Consider the following 14167-nt stretch of genomic DNA (forward strand, 5'->3'; position numbering starts at 1 on the left):
CTCCAATCGATAACCGGGATGTTTGCATGGTTTGTCTGCAAGTGCCCGATAAGGAAGTATTATGCATGTCTGTATGTATGCTTAGATAATCCCGCACAAGACGATCTATAAACCTTCATTAATTAAGCTTCGTCTCCTTCTTTCCCTCAGTTCAGGTTGACGGAGTGATACCCTCGCTGTCCCTGTCTTCAGCTCCCTAGTTCCCCTACTCTCCTTTGTGACTGATTTACCTATTGAAGCTAACACTATCCCTTGGTTGCCACTAGCAAGCCATCCATTGTCGACCATAGCACTCTCAGCGGAAGCAGATTGACTGAGCCACCATCAAGACCGCATCTGGAGATTGAAATTTGCTTGCCTTCCCGTGGTATTCAAGCCCATCATGATACAACTCAAATCTCCGCGGCCGCAGTCAAGCTGGAATTCCTGCACATGCTGCTTAAATTAAATTTCGCCTATCCCTCAATCAACATGAGCCTATCGCCGGCGCCCACAGCAACCCCATGCAAGGGGTGTCCCTCTAGGGGCTTCTTCTTTGATTGTCCGGCGCAACGCCTCTACTAACCAGAGAGCCTTGAAATCAGACCGGTGACGTCCTCTGAATGCCCTCCCAAGGCTCCTCCCGCATCCCTCCAACTGCATGTCTCATTCCTTTTGCTAATTAACGAGATCCAAGCACCCTGGGAGACGGACCACCCACGTTGTGCTGTCCCTGCAGGTGGCGCGCATCGAGAGTGCTAGCCAATGGCTGTGCACGCTATCTCCGCTCGCCTCTCTCTGGTATGCAAGGACGGTGGGCGTGGTCGCCCTTCACTCTTCGTCTATGTTCCAGAGTGTTAGATGACCCTCTCGAAGGGGGAGAGTACACATGCCCAGTGACTAGTTCCCCCGTCACCGCAAGGCAGTCAAGGGATACCTGGAAACCCATATTGTTATGTAGTATAAGGCCCTGCCGGCCGCTTTCCCGATCAGATTCGATGCTGCTCCTTTTCTCTTCCTTTGCACATTAGTCCCGAGTAACCATAGGAAATCGATTGTCGCCTGATTGCTATTTACCATTACCGTACCAGCCATGTCCTCCACTGACTGCCAGTCAGCCAGGGTGTTCCTTAACCCAAATAGGAACTGTCATCAACATACCATGTCTGCGAACCAGGTCCCAGCGTTCGCTCCCAGGAGAGTATCATCATATAACTCATTAGCGGAAGAAGCCATGATCCAAGGGAATGGGCTTGCTGCTCCGCGCTATGCGCCCAATGTTCAGCCCTGGAGGAGACAGCAACAGCCACAGAGCTCCCTTTCTTTCGTTCCCTCGACTTCTCCCCGGATGGACCAAGCCGAATATACTACAGCTCCGCAGCCACGTCGACCGGTGGAGCGTCCGCCGGTGGTCATGTCACCCTTTCGCTCTGTGCGCAGGATGAAACAACCCTTTCAACTGCGCCTACCATCTTCGCCGTCGCTGGAAAGCATCGCATCAGCTGCAAAGGAAGCCAGATCGTCGCGACAATTGTCTGGAGGTCAAACGCTGCGAGCCTGGCGCTCGGACCAGAACATCAACGTCACCAGTATAGATTCCTTCGGCCTTCTCCCCAGTCCTCCTCTTTCCGATTCTCTGGGTTCGCAATCGTCCCCATCATCCGCCTACTTCTCGTCTAAATACGAATCCGAATCAGACTATGGCCCAGCTACACCAAAAGGTTGCGCCTGTGTGTCTGGAAAAGAAACCTGTGATGATTGTGGTGCTCGAAAGCAGGAGGCTCGCCCAACAACTTCGGCGCACGACGAGACAACCAATGTACATATGGCACACTCCATATTGGTCAAGCAATGCCGGCCAGCTGATGCGTCGTTGATCGCAACGTCCCCCAATCCAGAATGCATGCCATCGCCCGTCCCCTCTGCAGATTCGGAGACATTTGTGAGGCGGAACTTTTCCGGGTCGTCAATGGGGTCCCAGAGAAGCAGGTCAGGAACCGTATCTAGTGAGGGAAGCTGGGTTCCTAGCAGTCTTTCCTACTGTGGTGAGTGGCTTCAAGGCGCGCCTGTGGAAACGCCTGGCTCCCAGGGCGAGAAGACTCGAGAACAGAGTCGAAGGAAATGCCAGATTGTACAGAAGAGCCCACCACGGTTGAGGACATCACCATCTGATAAACACGAAGTAAGTGTTACTTGCTCACACTTACATACCATGTACTGACGACTTTCCAGATCTGCACCGTTGCGAGGAAAACAAAGCCCAAGTTAGTCGATATTTCCCGGCAGTCATCTCCAGCAATGAGCTATTCGCTTCCAACTCCGCCACAGCCCATTCCATCTACCCCGGATCTCGGACAACAGGAGGTATCAGCTTTCAGTCCGGACACTCCAATGGAGATGTCTGACAGTGGATATATCACTCATCCCGAGTGTCCCTCGCCCGATGACCTCCGGAACGATAAGGATGACGATGATGACTACACTGATGCAGGCTCTATGAGTTCAGAGAGCGTCGGCGAGACCATTGTATGTAATAAACCGACGCCAGCTCCGCCTGAGCCGATGTCTCCGCCCAAGTTAGAGAGACCACCCAAATTTAGCACATCACCCCAGGTCCAAGCATCACCTGGGCGCTCCTCGACCATGTCAGAGAAGGAAGAGTTAGAAAAGTGGTGGGATCACGAATGGACTATTGATCAACTGGAACATTCAGTGAAGGACTTCCCACGAAATATGCTTCGTTTAACTTCACCCGTCATCATGTTCATCCGTCACAACAACGAACGGGCTCTCCTGAAACCCTTCCGCGACATCTTCCCAAACGTCGCGGAAAACCTATTAGGCGGCCTATGTGCCGCTTTGATCGCGCGGAACTATGTTGTATCCCTGGCATCGAACAACCGAAGGATCAACAACTTCTCGCATCCCTCCCCCGTGTCCCGGCTAGATACAGTACCAGAGAAGGTAGCTACCTCGCCAGGGATGCAGTTTAGTCCAGCTACTTCGTCTCGTGTCAAAGAACGCGTCCTAGGGTCCCGGAGCATGGAGCTTCGCAAAGAGCTGGACCGAATAGTGGATAACCTGCTCTTTGCTATATGCGGCAAAGCAGACGAGACGCTCAAGTCAGCCGTATTTGTCCTCGCTCAAGTGCTTGAAACCAAGAACTGAGCAGCCATTCTTTACTTGCCAACATCAGTCTCCTTGGGAGACTATCAATCACTATAGACATCTTTCCTATCTCTCCTTGTCTATTCTCTCCCACTATTTCCTTCTGTCCTTATATCCCAGTCCTGTCTCTGTGACCATATCTTTCCTTACTAGATTGGCTAGACCAGATTGCATAGAACCCTGCCTTTCGTTTCAGTGTATTCTATGAACTGTCCTTCACTTACATTTCTTTATCTGTCAAACTACATGCCTGGGGCCTGTTCCCTCTTGTATTTCCTACTGGCGATTGAAGCTTCATGTACTGCGTGCAGTTAGCCACTAGGGCTAATGTATAATAGCTAGTCGTTTCCCACCGAGATCTACATACAATGAATTATCTTTACATTCCAGTCTATCTGTCAATGTCACAGATTTAGCAAATGCGGGTTTTCCAACCACGGCCGAAGAAAAGATGACGTGTAGGCGTATCTTTCGATGAAAGGCACGTTGGAACGTCCTACTACCCTACTGCAGTGTTTCATCGCTTCTAGTATTTTTGGTCGCTTTCAGCTGGCCTGTGCTATCTGAATTTCTTCCTTGTATGTTTAGTGGTCAATATCTCCCCTTACTTGAGTGCAAGCGTTGCAGGAAAATGTTATTAATGGGTGATCCTTAGCACACCTCCAGTAGTGCTACATGCCATCTTGACTTAATGATTAGTGAGCTAGTTGGTGACGACCATGCATTGACAGCAGAACTTAATGAAAAAGAGACGGGGCTGGGACAAGGGAAACTAGCAGGGATGTCAAGGCAAAGGAGGGGGTTAGTGGGTGGATGAGGGGTACGCTTGGTTAGTGGTAAGAGTGGTGGTATCTGTGGTAGAATCGCTGAACATACTACTAGTATGAAGCATGTTCTGTTGCTCAAGCCCCCGAGCGTATGACAGAACTTTCCTTTTATTTTTATCTTACTTACTACTACTTTGGGAGAAGTATTCATTGATATGATATATATAGATACAAGATCATCTTTATAGCACCCTCTTATATCTATCTTGTCTAGGCTGAAGCTCGACTCGAGAGATGTCGACAGTGAACATAGTCAAGTATTATTTCTACAGAGGTATGATGCCTCAGGAGCAGGAGCTTTTGAGAAACATGGTTTCTCTCGCATATCAAACAGCCAGGGATCGAAAGTTGTATCCCAGAGCAATCTTGATAAGGTTAGCTGAGGCCCTTCAGATGTCTACCAGGTGTTCTCCAACTGCCCATGCTTTGATTCGTATGAATGACTAAGGTGTGTTTACAAACGGGCTAGATCAAGATCGCACAACACTACTAGCTTCAACGGGGTACATCAGCTGGATCCGAATGGCTGGCATTTGACATTTTGCTATAAGGACACCGCACAGCTCGCGAACGGGACTCATACTGCATGCCATGGGTATACCCCCAACAAAGATGTCTGGGAGTTGGTGAAGTCCACTCATGATGGTGTGAAGTCGGACACGGTCTTGAAGAGAAATGGAAAGCCTGTATGGCCAATAGAAGATGAACTGGAGGTTGCTCCTGAAATTGGTTATGGGCATATCGCTGAGATCGCTGGGTAGCTGGGGTCGGTCGAGTATTTGGCTGTGTCTGGGGCTGTGTCTTGGGCCAAGAAGGCAATCAAGATTTTGTACATGCAGTTTCTGGAAGAGGAGATGTATAAACATCTCCAAGCGTTCTTTACCAGATATCAATCAACTTCTTTCTCCTAGATACATGCAGTTGTCATTCCTTTGGGGTAACAAGTAACAGTGGCTGTTGTATCGGATAAAGGTTGAACCCAACCCGAGGCAAGTCATGTGGTTATGGTTTACTATTACAGGTTCATGTTTATGGGAAGCCAAGACTCAACCTTCCTTTCTACTTTTCCCTCGCGCATTCCCTCAGTTCCCTCAATCCTCCCATTCTCATCTCCTCCCTTCCTATCAAGAAGCCAGTGTTGATGGTGCTTGGCGCAATTGCTTACGGGAACCTCCCGGTCGGCCAAAGTCATAATTGCAGCAGCCCGGCGCAGTAATCAGGATATCCCATCGATCCCTAAGGCCATCTTTGCGTGCATGCACAGGTTATATTATGCGCATAAGTCGTGTAGTTTCATGCTTTAGCTCTCGGAAGGTGCTGCATAGTTGTCCTTATCCTACAAACTCTACCTTCCTCCCTATCCGCACCGAGCACTGCATTTTACCACATTCCAGATTATACACAGCTTTTGGCAGTAGAATGACATCTGTGAAGGACAACGGCACTTCCGATACAGTTAAGAATGCTATTGAATATATGCCTATCGAGGACGTTGAGAAACTTGAGCGGTACCGGCCAGGCGGTTATCATCCAACAACTATAGGAGAATGGTTGAATGGCCGGTATCGTATCGTGCATAAGCTTGGCTTTGGCGCATACTCAACCATTTGGATGGCAAGAGATCAGAAAACTGAAAAATATGTCGCCGTCAAAATCACCATCGCAGACTGCAATCCAACTAACTCCCAAGAAAGGAATATTCTCTATCGACTTGGTATTGCAGAGTTGAAAGCCAAGACTCATCCCGGCAGCGCAATCATTCCATCTATAACAGATGAATTCACCATTTCTGGGCCTAATGGTGTACATCAATGTTTTGTCACATCAGTTGGAATGATGAATTTAGCTGAGGCCAAAGATGCCTCATCTTTGCGGCTGTTCCAGTTGCCTGTGGCCAGGGCTTTCTCTGCTCAACTAGTCTTGGCAGTGGCATATCTTCATTCTCAGGGCATTGTCCATGCTGGTAAGTACATTTGCTATACATCATGATACCTACACTCATGCCATGTCAGATCTTCATCTCGGTAATATTCTGATCCTTCTTCCTGAGAGTATGGACCCGCTCTCCCCAGAGCAATTCTACGAAAGGCATGGACAGCCTCACCATGAGCCAGTTACCTGTCTTGATCAGCGTCCACTTCCTGATGGTGTCCCCGCACAAGCTGTCGTGCCTGTTTGGCTCGGAAAAGCGAGCGAAGAAGTTTCGCTATCTGAAGCTCAGATAGTTGTCACTGACTTTGGGGAGTCTTTCATGCCAGCCACTACAGCGCGGCATCACTCCAACACGCCGGATATGCTAGTCCCCCCGGAGACTTATTTCGAACCGAAAAAGTCACTTTCTTTCTCTGCTGATATTTGGACGCTTGCGTGCACCATCTGGGAAATAATCGGCCAGCGTCCACTTTTCGAAGGCTTTAATCCGTCAGTCGACTGGGTAGTGAAAGAACATGTTGATACATTTGGCAAATTGCCACTGCCGTGGTGGCAGAAATGGGAATCGCGGTCAAAGTGGTTTAATGAGGACGGAACAAGACATGGTATTACAAATTCAAGGCCCTGGGTGCAACGATTCACCCAATCAGTTCAGAAGCCGAGGGAAGAATTCAATATGCAACCGATGGGGGATGCCGAAAGGACTGCATTTCTTACTATGTTGAGAGATATGCTTGCATTCGAACCGGAAAAGAGACCATCTGCGGAGCGGATCATAGAATATGAATGGGTGCAACAATGGGCTCTCCCTGAGCTATCCAGGATGAAACAGAATATGCCATAATTTCAGCTATATCGTCTGTCTTGTTCAAACATCTAACCGCTTGATATAATAACCGCAATTCTACTACGCCTCACCACGAAACGTTGAACTGTAGTCTCGAGCCATTGACATAACAATATGATATAATACTAACACTACCTAGCACTGCTGGTTCTTGAAAGAAATAAAAGAAAGTGACTACTGCAACTAATGACCGTACTCCAGGACCATCTGCATATCAGCACATCATCGACACCTCAGGCACCAATCTCAGCTGAGTCATGAATCGGGCGGCATCGCAACCGAAGCTCCGATGGCTATCAGCGACTTTCCCGCGGAATCCAACTTGCATTTCAACTTCTCCAAAGCACCGCCGCCTGTCTCTTCTCCTCACCCCAAACACACACCATGGCAGCCGCATCAACTAACCGTCTACGGCTCCTCTACACCTCCACGAGGGCCTCCCTCCCTCAATCCACTCCCAGCATCCTCACAACCCGCACCTACGCCACAACCGACTCCTCCACCTCCGCCACCAGCACTCCCAAACCACGCCGCCGCACCGCATTCACAGACAAGCTCAACGCCGGCCCATCCTTCGGCGACTTCGTCTCCGGCAACAACGACAATGCGCCCCTTCTCGACCCCTCCGAAGCCTACGCCCTCGAAACCGCTCTCGTCGGCCCCGCCGGCCGCAAAAAGCAAATGACCCGTCTCCCACCCTGGTTGAAAACCCCCATCCCAGACTCCAAGAACTACCAACGCCTCAAGAAAGATCTGCGCGGCCTGAACCTCCACACCGTTTGCGAGGAAGCCCGCTGTCCCAACATCTCCGACTGCTGGGGTGGAGGCGACAAAGCCGCCGCTACCGCTACCATCATGCTCATGGGCGATACCTGTACCCGCGGGTGCAGCTTCTGCAGTGTCAAGACGAGTCGGAGGCCCGCTGCGCTGGATCCCCATGAGCCGGAGAACACGGCTGAGGCGATCTCCCGCTGGGGATTGGGGTATGTGGTGCTGACGAGTGTGGATCGCGATGATCTTGCGGATGGTGGTGCGCGCCATTTCGCTGAGACCGTGCGCAAGATCAAGTCCAAGGCGCCTAGCACTCTAGTTGAATGTCTGACTGGTGATTACCGTGGTGATCTGGATATGGTGGCGCTGGTGGCTAATTCGGGATTGGATGTGTATGCGCATAACATTGAGACTGTTGAGGCTCTTACCCCCCGTGTTCGCGATCGGAGAGCTACCTTCAAGCAGAGTATTGCTGTGTTGGAGGCGGCTAAGAAGGCCAATCCGGAGGTTATTACGAAGTCGTCGTTGATGTTGGGTCTCGGGGAGACTGAGGAACAGTTGGAGCATGCGCTGGCGCAGTTGCGTGCTGTTGATGTCGATGTTGTCACTTTCGGGCAGTATATGCGTCCGACGAAGAGGCATATGGCTGTGCATGAGTATGTCCATCCGAAGTGGTTCGAGCATTGGCAGCGTCGTGCTGAGGAGCTGGGATTCCTCTACTGTGCTTCTGGACCGTTGGTGCGCAGTTCTTATAAGGCTGGTGAGGCCTTCATTGAGAATGTCTTGAAGAAGAGGCGCGCTGGGGTTAGTGATGCTGTTGCTGAGAAGAAGGTTGCTGCTGCTGTTGATGAGGCTACTCGTTGAGATCTAGCTCGACCTGTTCTCTTCGAGCTGTGTACGATTTCTTGTGTTTGTCTTTCGGTTTCATGGGCGCATGGTTGCATTAAATGGGGCTTATACTGTGGTTGTTTCGAGCTTCTGGTTTTAAGATTGGTCTACTTACAGACACACACATATTATCAACTACGACTAGCATCGCTAGGATTCATTAGGAATTGGGCCCGGGATGAGCGGGATGGGCTGGCTGGCTGTCCCAATCATCTACTACTACAGGGTCGTGGATAGAAAGATACTAATTCAACATGTATGGCATCCATTTCACATAAAAAAGGTAGACAGGAATATTGTCAACATCAGCATCAGCCATTATCATGATCTCGCAGTCGTTTGAATCAATTCAAAATTTGTCCGTACGTAGCTAGCCCATCGTCATATAGTAGTCGTATGTATTTGTACCTGCCCGTGTTTGTTCCGTGCCTACTCCGACGCCCGCATGTAAACGCACTCGTGCTCATCGTTCTAATGCATGAAACTATTTCCGCTTGGCTTCTCGAATTCGCATGATTGGGTAAAGGGGGTGAGGGAAGGGACGTGATGGTTTTGGTTTGGGCTTGGTCTGTCTACACATGCCAAATCCAAAACCTGGGGGGCAAAGAGAGATAAAAGAGAGATAAACATATGTGGAGAGAGATGGATAGGGAAATGATATGGGAATGGAACGGAAAGAAAGGAACCTATCCAATGGTGCGCGGGAGGACTCCAATAACGGGTTGGAGAAGTAGTAGTAGAGTACGCACCTGGCGACATTCCGCATGCTTGTCGCCGAGCTGACTAGTGGAAGACGCACGTGTTCGTGTCTTTCTACTGATCGCTTGGTCACTGTAATGGATGCTCGGTAGCACATCTTCAACTACGCAATCAGCTCGGAAATGTCATCCTTAGTCAGGCCAAGGAGGTGGAGGATATCCACGAGGCTCTCGCCATTGAGACGAGTCGGTGCCTCGAGCTGCACCTTGCTCTTGGCCCGCCAGGCAACTCCCAGTCCCGCTGCGTGCAGCATGAGCAGGTCATTGGCTCCGTCACCAACAGCGACAGTTTGGGAGATAGGGATGCCATGCTCCGCGGCAATCGAGTGAAGAATCGAGCGCTTCTGGCTCGCATCGATGATGGGGTATGTGGGGACCAGTTTGCCGGTCAGATTTTGCGTCGTAGGATCGATCTCGAGCTAAACAGTGTATTAGTACTTAAGCGAAAATACAAAATTTTTGATGGAATGGATGTCGCATCACATACATGGTTGGCATGCGCGTAGTCAAGTCCAAGTTGTTCGGCAAGCCACTCCGCAAGAGGCTGGAAGCCTCCACTCAAGACTGCCATTTTGCAGCCGAGGGTCTTCAAGGCCTTGCACAGTTCACGCGCACCTGGAGAGATGGTGATGACGGACTTCAGCTTCTCGAAGACGTCCGCAGGAACACCCTTCAGCAGACTGACCCGCTCCCGGAGAGATGCGGAGAAGTCCAACTCGCCGTTCATAGCACGAGCCGTGATTTCCTGCCATCAATATCAGTATATACAACGCCTTGCCATCGTTGTGCGAGAATGGTACGAACCGAAACCTCCTTCTCCACGCCGATGAACTTGGCAATCTCATCGATCACCTCGTTCTGGATCAATGTACTGTCCATATCAAACACTACCAACCGCTTGTGCCGACGAAAGACGCTCTCCCGCTGGAGGACGACCTCCACATTCCATTCGCGCTCGAATCGCCATATGCTCTCATGTTTCCGCAGGTCCTCGAAGGTAAGGTATTCCGGGTTGGGAGGAGGCGAGAAGGTGACTTCGACGACGCGAGGCTGGTCGTGACGATCCAAGCAGCGATGCGAAGTGTTGGTGCGCTGATACGGGGTCGGAAGGGTTTCGATGATTTGAAGGAAGTTGGTCAGGCAGAGCTGTGATACAAACGGGCCGTACAGATGATCAAGCGGCTCCGGCTCTGGGGCGGGAGGCTCCCGTGGGATCTTCTCAATATCGACCGTCGGGGCGGAACCTACGGGTACCATGGGTGACGGCAGAGTTTGGCCAGATCCGACATGAGGGGAGGAATCGGGGTGCAGATGGGGATGGATAGGATCAGCAGACTTGTAGTAGATCGTAGCGACCAGTTGCTGTGTTCCAGTAGGCAGTTCATTGGACTGCTGGTTGAAGATGCTGTGGATAATGCCACTGTCGGTGACCTTCTCGGGATCGGGGCTAATGGGATTAGCTTTGACGGACAGCGCAGCAAACGCTGACTCGGGAGAATTGCCAATCACGTTGCCGATGGTCTGAATGGGGGCAGAGGGTTTGTACTGCTGATGATCCTGGATGAAGGATGCGCTGGACAGGGTCTGTCGCAAGACCGGGCGCGTGGGACGGCCGTTGTTGGTGGGGTTGGGCGCTGCCATTGTGCCGGACTAGAGAGTTTTCGGCGCAAAAGAGAGGAGAGGAGAGGAGAGTTGAGTGAGTGAGGGGTGAAAGTGGGATTCGGAGGTAGACGGAGATTGATAGCACAAGGGCGAGTATGCAAGCAGCGGACGATCCTCAGCAATCAACAGCGAATCCACCCGGTGGGAACAAACCCTCGACACGCTGGAGCAGTCAGGAAGCAGAAGGGAGATACGAGAGCGTCTAGACAAGGTCAAAACGAGAGTCTGGCTTTGAACTCACGGCGAATTTCCCCTGCAGCTCCGATCGGCCGCACGTGGTGGGGGATCCCGTGCCCCTCGGTCACATGAGCTGGAAGTCATGTGCCTTCACCGCCCGGCAGAACCAGGCCAACTTCTTCCCCACCCCAAGAAACATGAAAGATGGAGATGACGATGATATCAATCTTTGGGGAAGGGGGATTCATGGAGCAGAGCAAGCGCACTCCAACTGCCACCATCGGTTTAGTATGACAAATACGGGTCTATTCTGACTAGTCGCCAAGACAAATACAATGACACTAGATCTAGTTATCTACAAGTGTCTGACTCAAATCAGCCGGGTTTGTTTTCTAAGCAATTCATCTCCTCCAGTCCGAGGCTAATCATCAACTAGATCTGCACCTCTCTGGGGCCAGAAAACAGACCGGAACAGGGATACCATGCCATCATCAAGATAAGATGAGCAACGGCTACACGGACTTGCCGACCGGATGAACTTTGATGCCCTTCGCCCAAGTTCTTCACTGTTCCAACTTCACTGTGGACCATGCTGGATTTATCAGCAATGGCACCTGCGGCGGTTGTTTCAGTGGATGAGCTAAGCGTGTCCGGGTGCGCAGAGTCACCCAAAGCGCAAGTATTGCGTGATTTCCCCAGGACATGAGGAAATTAAATTTTTCAGCCCAGTCGCCCAATTGTGCAGGCGGTCACAGACAATGTCGTGATCGAGAAACGGCAGAATGACCCGGCATGTATGAGGGACTGAGGGCAGGAAGAACGGGTGCCCCCGACCCGATGATGTCGTGATTGCCCCTGTCCTGTCTTTCTTTTATATCGGACTGGTCAGGTCGTCTCCATTGTGTTCTGTCTACATCATCTCTTGCCTCCCACTTCAGTTCCAGTCCTTCCGTCATCCCTCCAAGTCTGTCGAGCCATTACATATAGACCCGCTTGTATTTCATCTGCTCGTCGTTGGGATTGACTTGTCTACGATATACCCTGTCATTCGACTACTCATTCACCATGCCTGCGAAGACATCTGAGAACTACCCCTCTGCCTATGAGGCTGCCGACATTGCCACCGACTCTGGCTATGTCAGTGGTGGCTCTAGTGATGACTACTCCCCAGAAATCGTCTTCACTAAGCCTCACTTGAACTTCCTCAACAGACAATTGCAGTTTCTTGAGCCTCAAGGTCAGCATGGGTTGCCCCTCTTACGCGTCTCCAGGCCAAGTTGACTAACACAAACGCAGATGTGCTGAGATGGTGTGTCACCTCTTTGCCTCACCTCTACCAGACCACCGCTTTCGGTCTCACTGGTCTTGTGACCCTGGACATGCTGTCCAAGCTGGACGTGCCCCGGCCCCAGATGGTTGATCTCATCTTCCTCGACACCCTCCACCACTTCAAAGAGACCCTGGATCTGGTCGACCGTGTCCGCCAGAAGTATCCTTTGGTCAACATCCACGTCTTCAAGCCTCAGGGTCTCGAAACCGAGGAAGAATTTGCCCAGAAGTACGGTGCCCGTCTCTGGGAGAAGGACGACCAGTTCTACGACTGGGTGGCCAAGGTTGAGCCTGCCCAGCGTGCCTACCGCGAACTCAACGTTCACGCTGTCCTTACTGGACGTCGTCGCAGCCAGGGTGGCAAGCGTGGTGATCTCGATGTCATCGAGGTTGACGAGGCTGGCCTGATCAAGATCAACCCTCTCGCCAACTGGACCTTCGAGCAGGTCAAGCAATATGTCCAAGAAAACGATGTTCCCTACAACGAGTTGCTCGACCGTGGTTACAAGAGCATTGGCGACTACCACTCCACCCAGCCAGTCAAGGAGAACGAAGATGAGCGGTCTGGTCGCTGGAAGGGCCAGGAGAAGACCGAGTGCGGTATCCACAACCCTCGCTCCAAGTATGCTCAGTTCCTCATGGAGATGGAGCGTAAGCGTCAAGAGGAGGCCCTATCTCAGGCCCTTCAGACGTCCTTGACGACGTCCGCTCAGTAAAGGCCGCTTGTCTTCTTTCTCACCTTGCATCTATAACGGCGTTCTATGACCTGGGAGTTTTATCTGGAGTGGAGTTACATAGCCTTGTTGATTTACTTGTTTTACAAAAGACACCCCATGGTATGGGAAAAGGAGGATTATGTTTTATGACATCTGGGAATTCTTGAGCAAACGATTCGAATGGGCTCAAAGGCCGCTCGTCAATCCTACTCCGATCGGAGAATTGTACATACAGGGTTGGCGGAGATTGGCAGGGATTTGCAAAAGACGGCTTACAAGCCAAGTACATTAATGACTTGCATGATACAAATGATTAGACTATTTTATTCTATTCTACTTTTCTTATTTTTCCCACATTAAGCTTGAATTGGACCCTATCTGTAGACTCGCGGAGTGTAGGACTGTGGGGTGGGGTGGTCGAACTTCAACCCTATCCGATATCGCACCCGACCCAACCGAATAGGAAGTGAATTCGCTACTATGAATCCGTTGAAGGATTAAAGTTTGCTGATTCGGATCGGCCGGAACTGCCTATTGATCTTCTGTAAATACTGACTGAAATTCTTCGATTCTCAACAAATACTCCGGAGATGATCAAGACCCTGCCAAGACCATAGATACTACACCCAGCGCCTCCGGATATAGTGCAGTGGGCTAGATTACCCCAGCCTGCGGTTGAGAATTGCTTGTTATCCTTATAGACCAACAGCAGCAGAGCTTTTCGAAAAGATTACCTAACATGAATGATGATAGTATGATTTAAAAGATTTAGTTAATTAGTAAATAGCCCGCTGGGCTTCGGGCGCCTGTCTAAACCCTTCCACGAAAAATAGTAAATGTAACTCCACACATACCTACACATTACTACACATTCCATTGTGCCTCTCTTACTTGTCTCAAATATAATATATTAGTATTTCAATTGAGAAGGCATTTCACGATATACTGGGGAAAATAGCGAGATGACGAGTGTTAAGCCATTCACTCACTCGCACTCCCCACCTTCTTGGGGAAATTCTTCCGCATCACTGATATTTCGAAGCATGAACAAATTCGCTTTCATTCGACAGTTCCAGATTCCTGGCGTATGAAGGGATGTTAAGTTTTCTGTTG

The 14167-nt window shown here is 50.5% G+C and overlaps 6 protein-coding genes across 6 annotated transcripts; 5 read left to right on the forward strand and 1 right to left on the reverse strand.

The window, feature by feature from the left end:
- The first annotated feature begins 857 nt into the window (after window positions 1-857).
- BO88DRAFT_147726 (uncharacterized protein) lies at window positions 858-3309 on the forward strand. Its single transcript, XM_025701498.1, has 2 exons — window positions 858-2161; window positions 2212-3309. The coding sequence occupies exons 1-2, from the start codon at window positions 1073-1075 to the stop codon at window positions 3145-3147; spliced, it is 2025 nt and encodes a 674-aa protein (XP_025559077.1). The 5' UTR covers window positions 858-1072; the 3' UTR covers window positions 3148-3309.
- An 899-nt stretch (window positions 3310-4208) lies between these two features.
- Window positions 4209-4892, forward strand: BO88DRAFT_438218 (uncharacterized protein; the record flags this gene model as incomplete). The annotated part of the gene is made up of 2 exons (XM_025709661.1): window positions 4209-4348; window positions 4444-4892. The coding sequence occupies 2 exons, from the start codon at window positions 4209-4211 to the stop codon at window positions 4733-4735; spliced, it is 432 nt and encodes a 143-aa protein (XP_025559078.1). The 3' UTR covers window positions 4736-4892.
- Window positions 4893-5393: 501 nt separating this feature from the next.
- BO88DRAFT_349015 (kinase-like protein) lies at window positions 5394-6750 on the forward strand (the record flags this gene model as incomplete). The annotated part of the gene is made up of 2 exons (XM_025703432.1): window positions 5394-5937; window positions 5987-6750. 2 exons carry the CDS (start codon window positions 5394-5396, stop codon window positions 6748-6750), a joined length of 1308 nt encoding a protein of 435 aa, XP_025559079.1.
- Window positions 6751-7092: 342 nt separating this feature from the next.
- BO88DRAFT_407911 (lipoate synthase) lies at window positions 7093-8744 on the forward strand. Its single transcript, XM_025707567.1, has one exon. It carries the CDS (start codon window positions 7138-7140, stop codon window positions 8386-8388), a length of 1251 nt encoding a protein of 416 aa, XP_025559080.1. The 5' UTR covers window positions 7093-7137; the 3' UTR covers window positions 8389-8744.
- An 82-nt stretch (window positions 8745-8826) lies between these two features.
- BO88DRAFT_471698 (phosphoserine phosphatase SerB) lies at window positions 8827-10811 on the reverse strand (the record flags this gene model as incomplete). The annotated part of the gene is made up of 3 exons (XM_025711710.1): window positions 8827-9583; window positions 9658-9915; window positions 9975-10811. The coding sequence occupies 3 exons, from the start codon at window positions 10809-10811 to the stop codon at window positions 9275-9277; spliced, it is 1404 nt and encodes a 467-aa protein (XP_025559081.1). The 3' UTR covers window positions 8827-9274.
- A 1026-nt stretch (window positions 10812-11837) lies between these two features.
- Window positions 11838-13076, forward strand: met16 (phosphoadenylyl-sulfate reductase (thioredoxin)). The gene is made up of 2 exons (XM_025701499.1): window positions 11838-12246; window positions 12306-13076. Exons 1-2 carry the CDS (start codon window positions 12075-12077, stop codon window positions 13052-13054), a joined length of 921 nt encoding a protein of 306 aa, XP_025559082.1. The 5' UTR covers window positions 11838-12074; the 3' UTR covers window positions 13055-13076.
- Window positions 13077-14167: the final 1091 nt, after the last annotated feature.

This window comes from Aspergillus vadensis, assembly GCF_003184925.1.
Source record: "Aspergillus vadensis CBS 113365 unplaced genomic scaffold BO88scaffold_26, whole genome shotgun sequence".
Taxonomy (NCBI): domain Eukaryota; kingdom Fungi; phylum Ascomycota; class Eurotiomycetes; order Eurotiales; family Aspergillaceae; genus Aspergillus; species Aspergillus vadensis.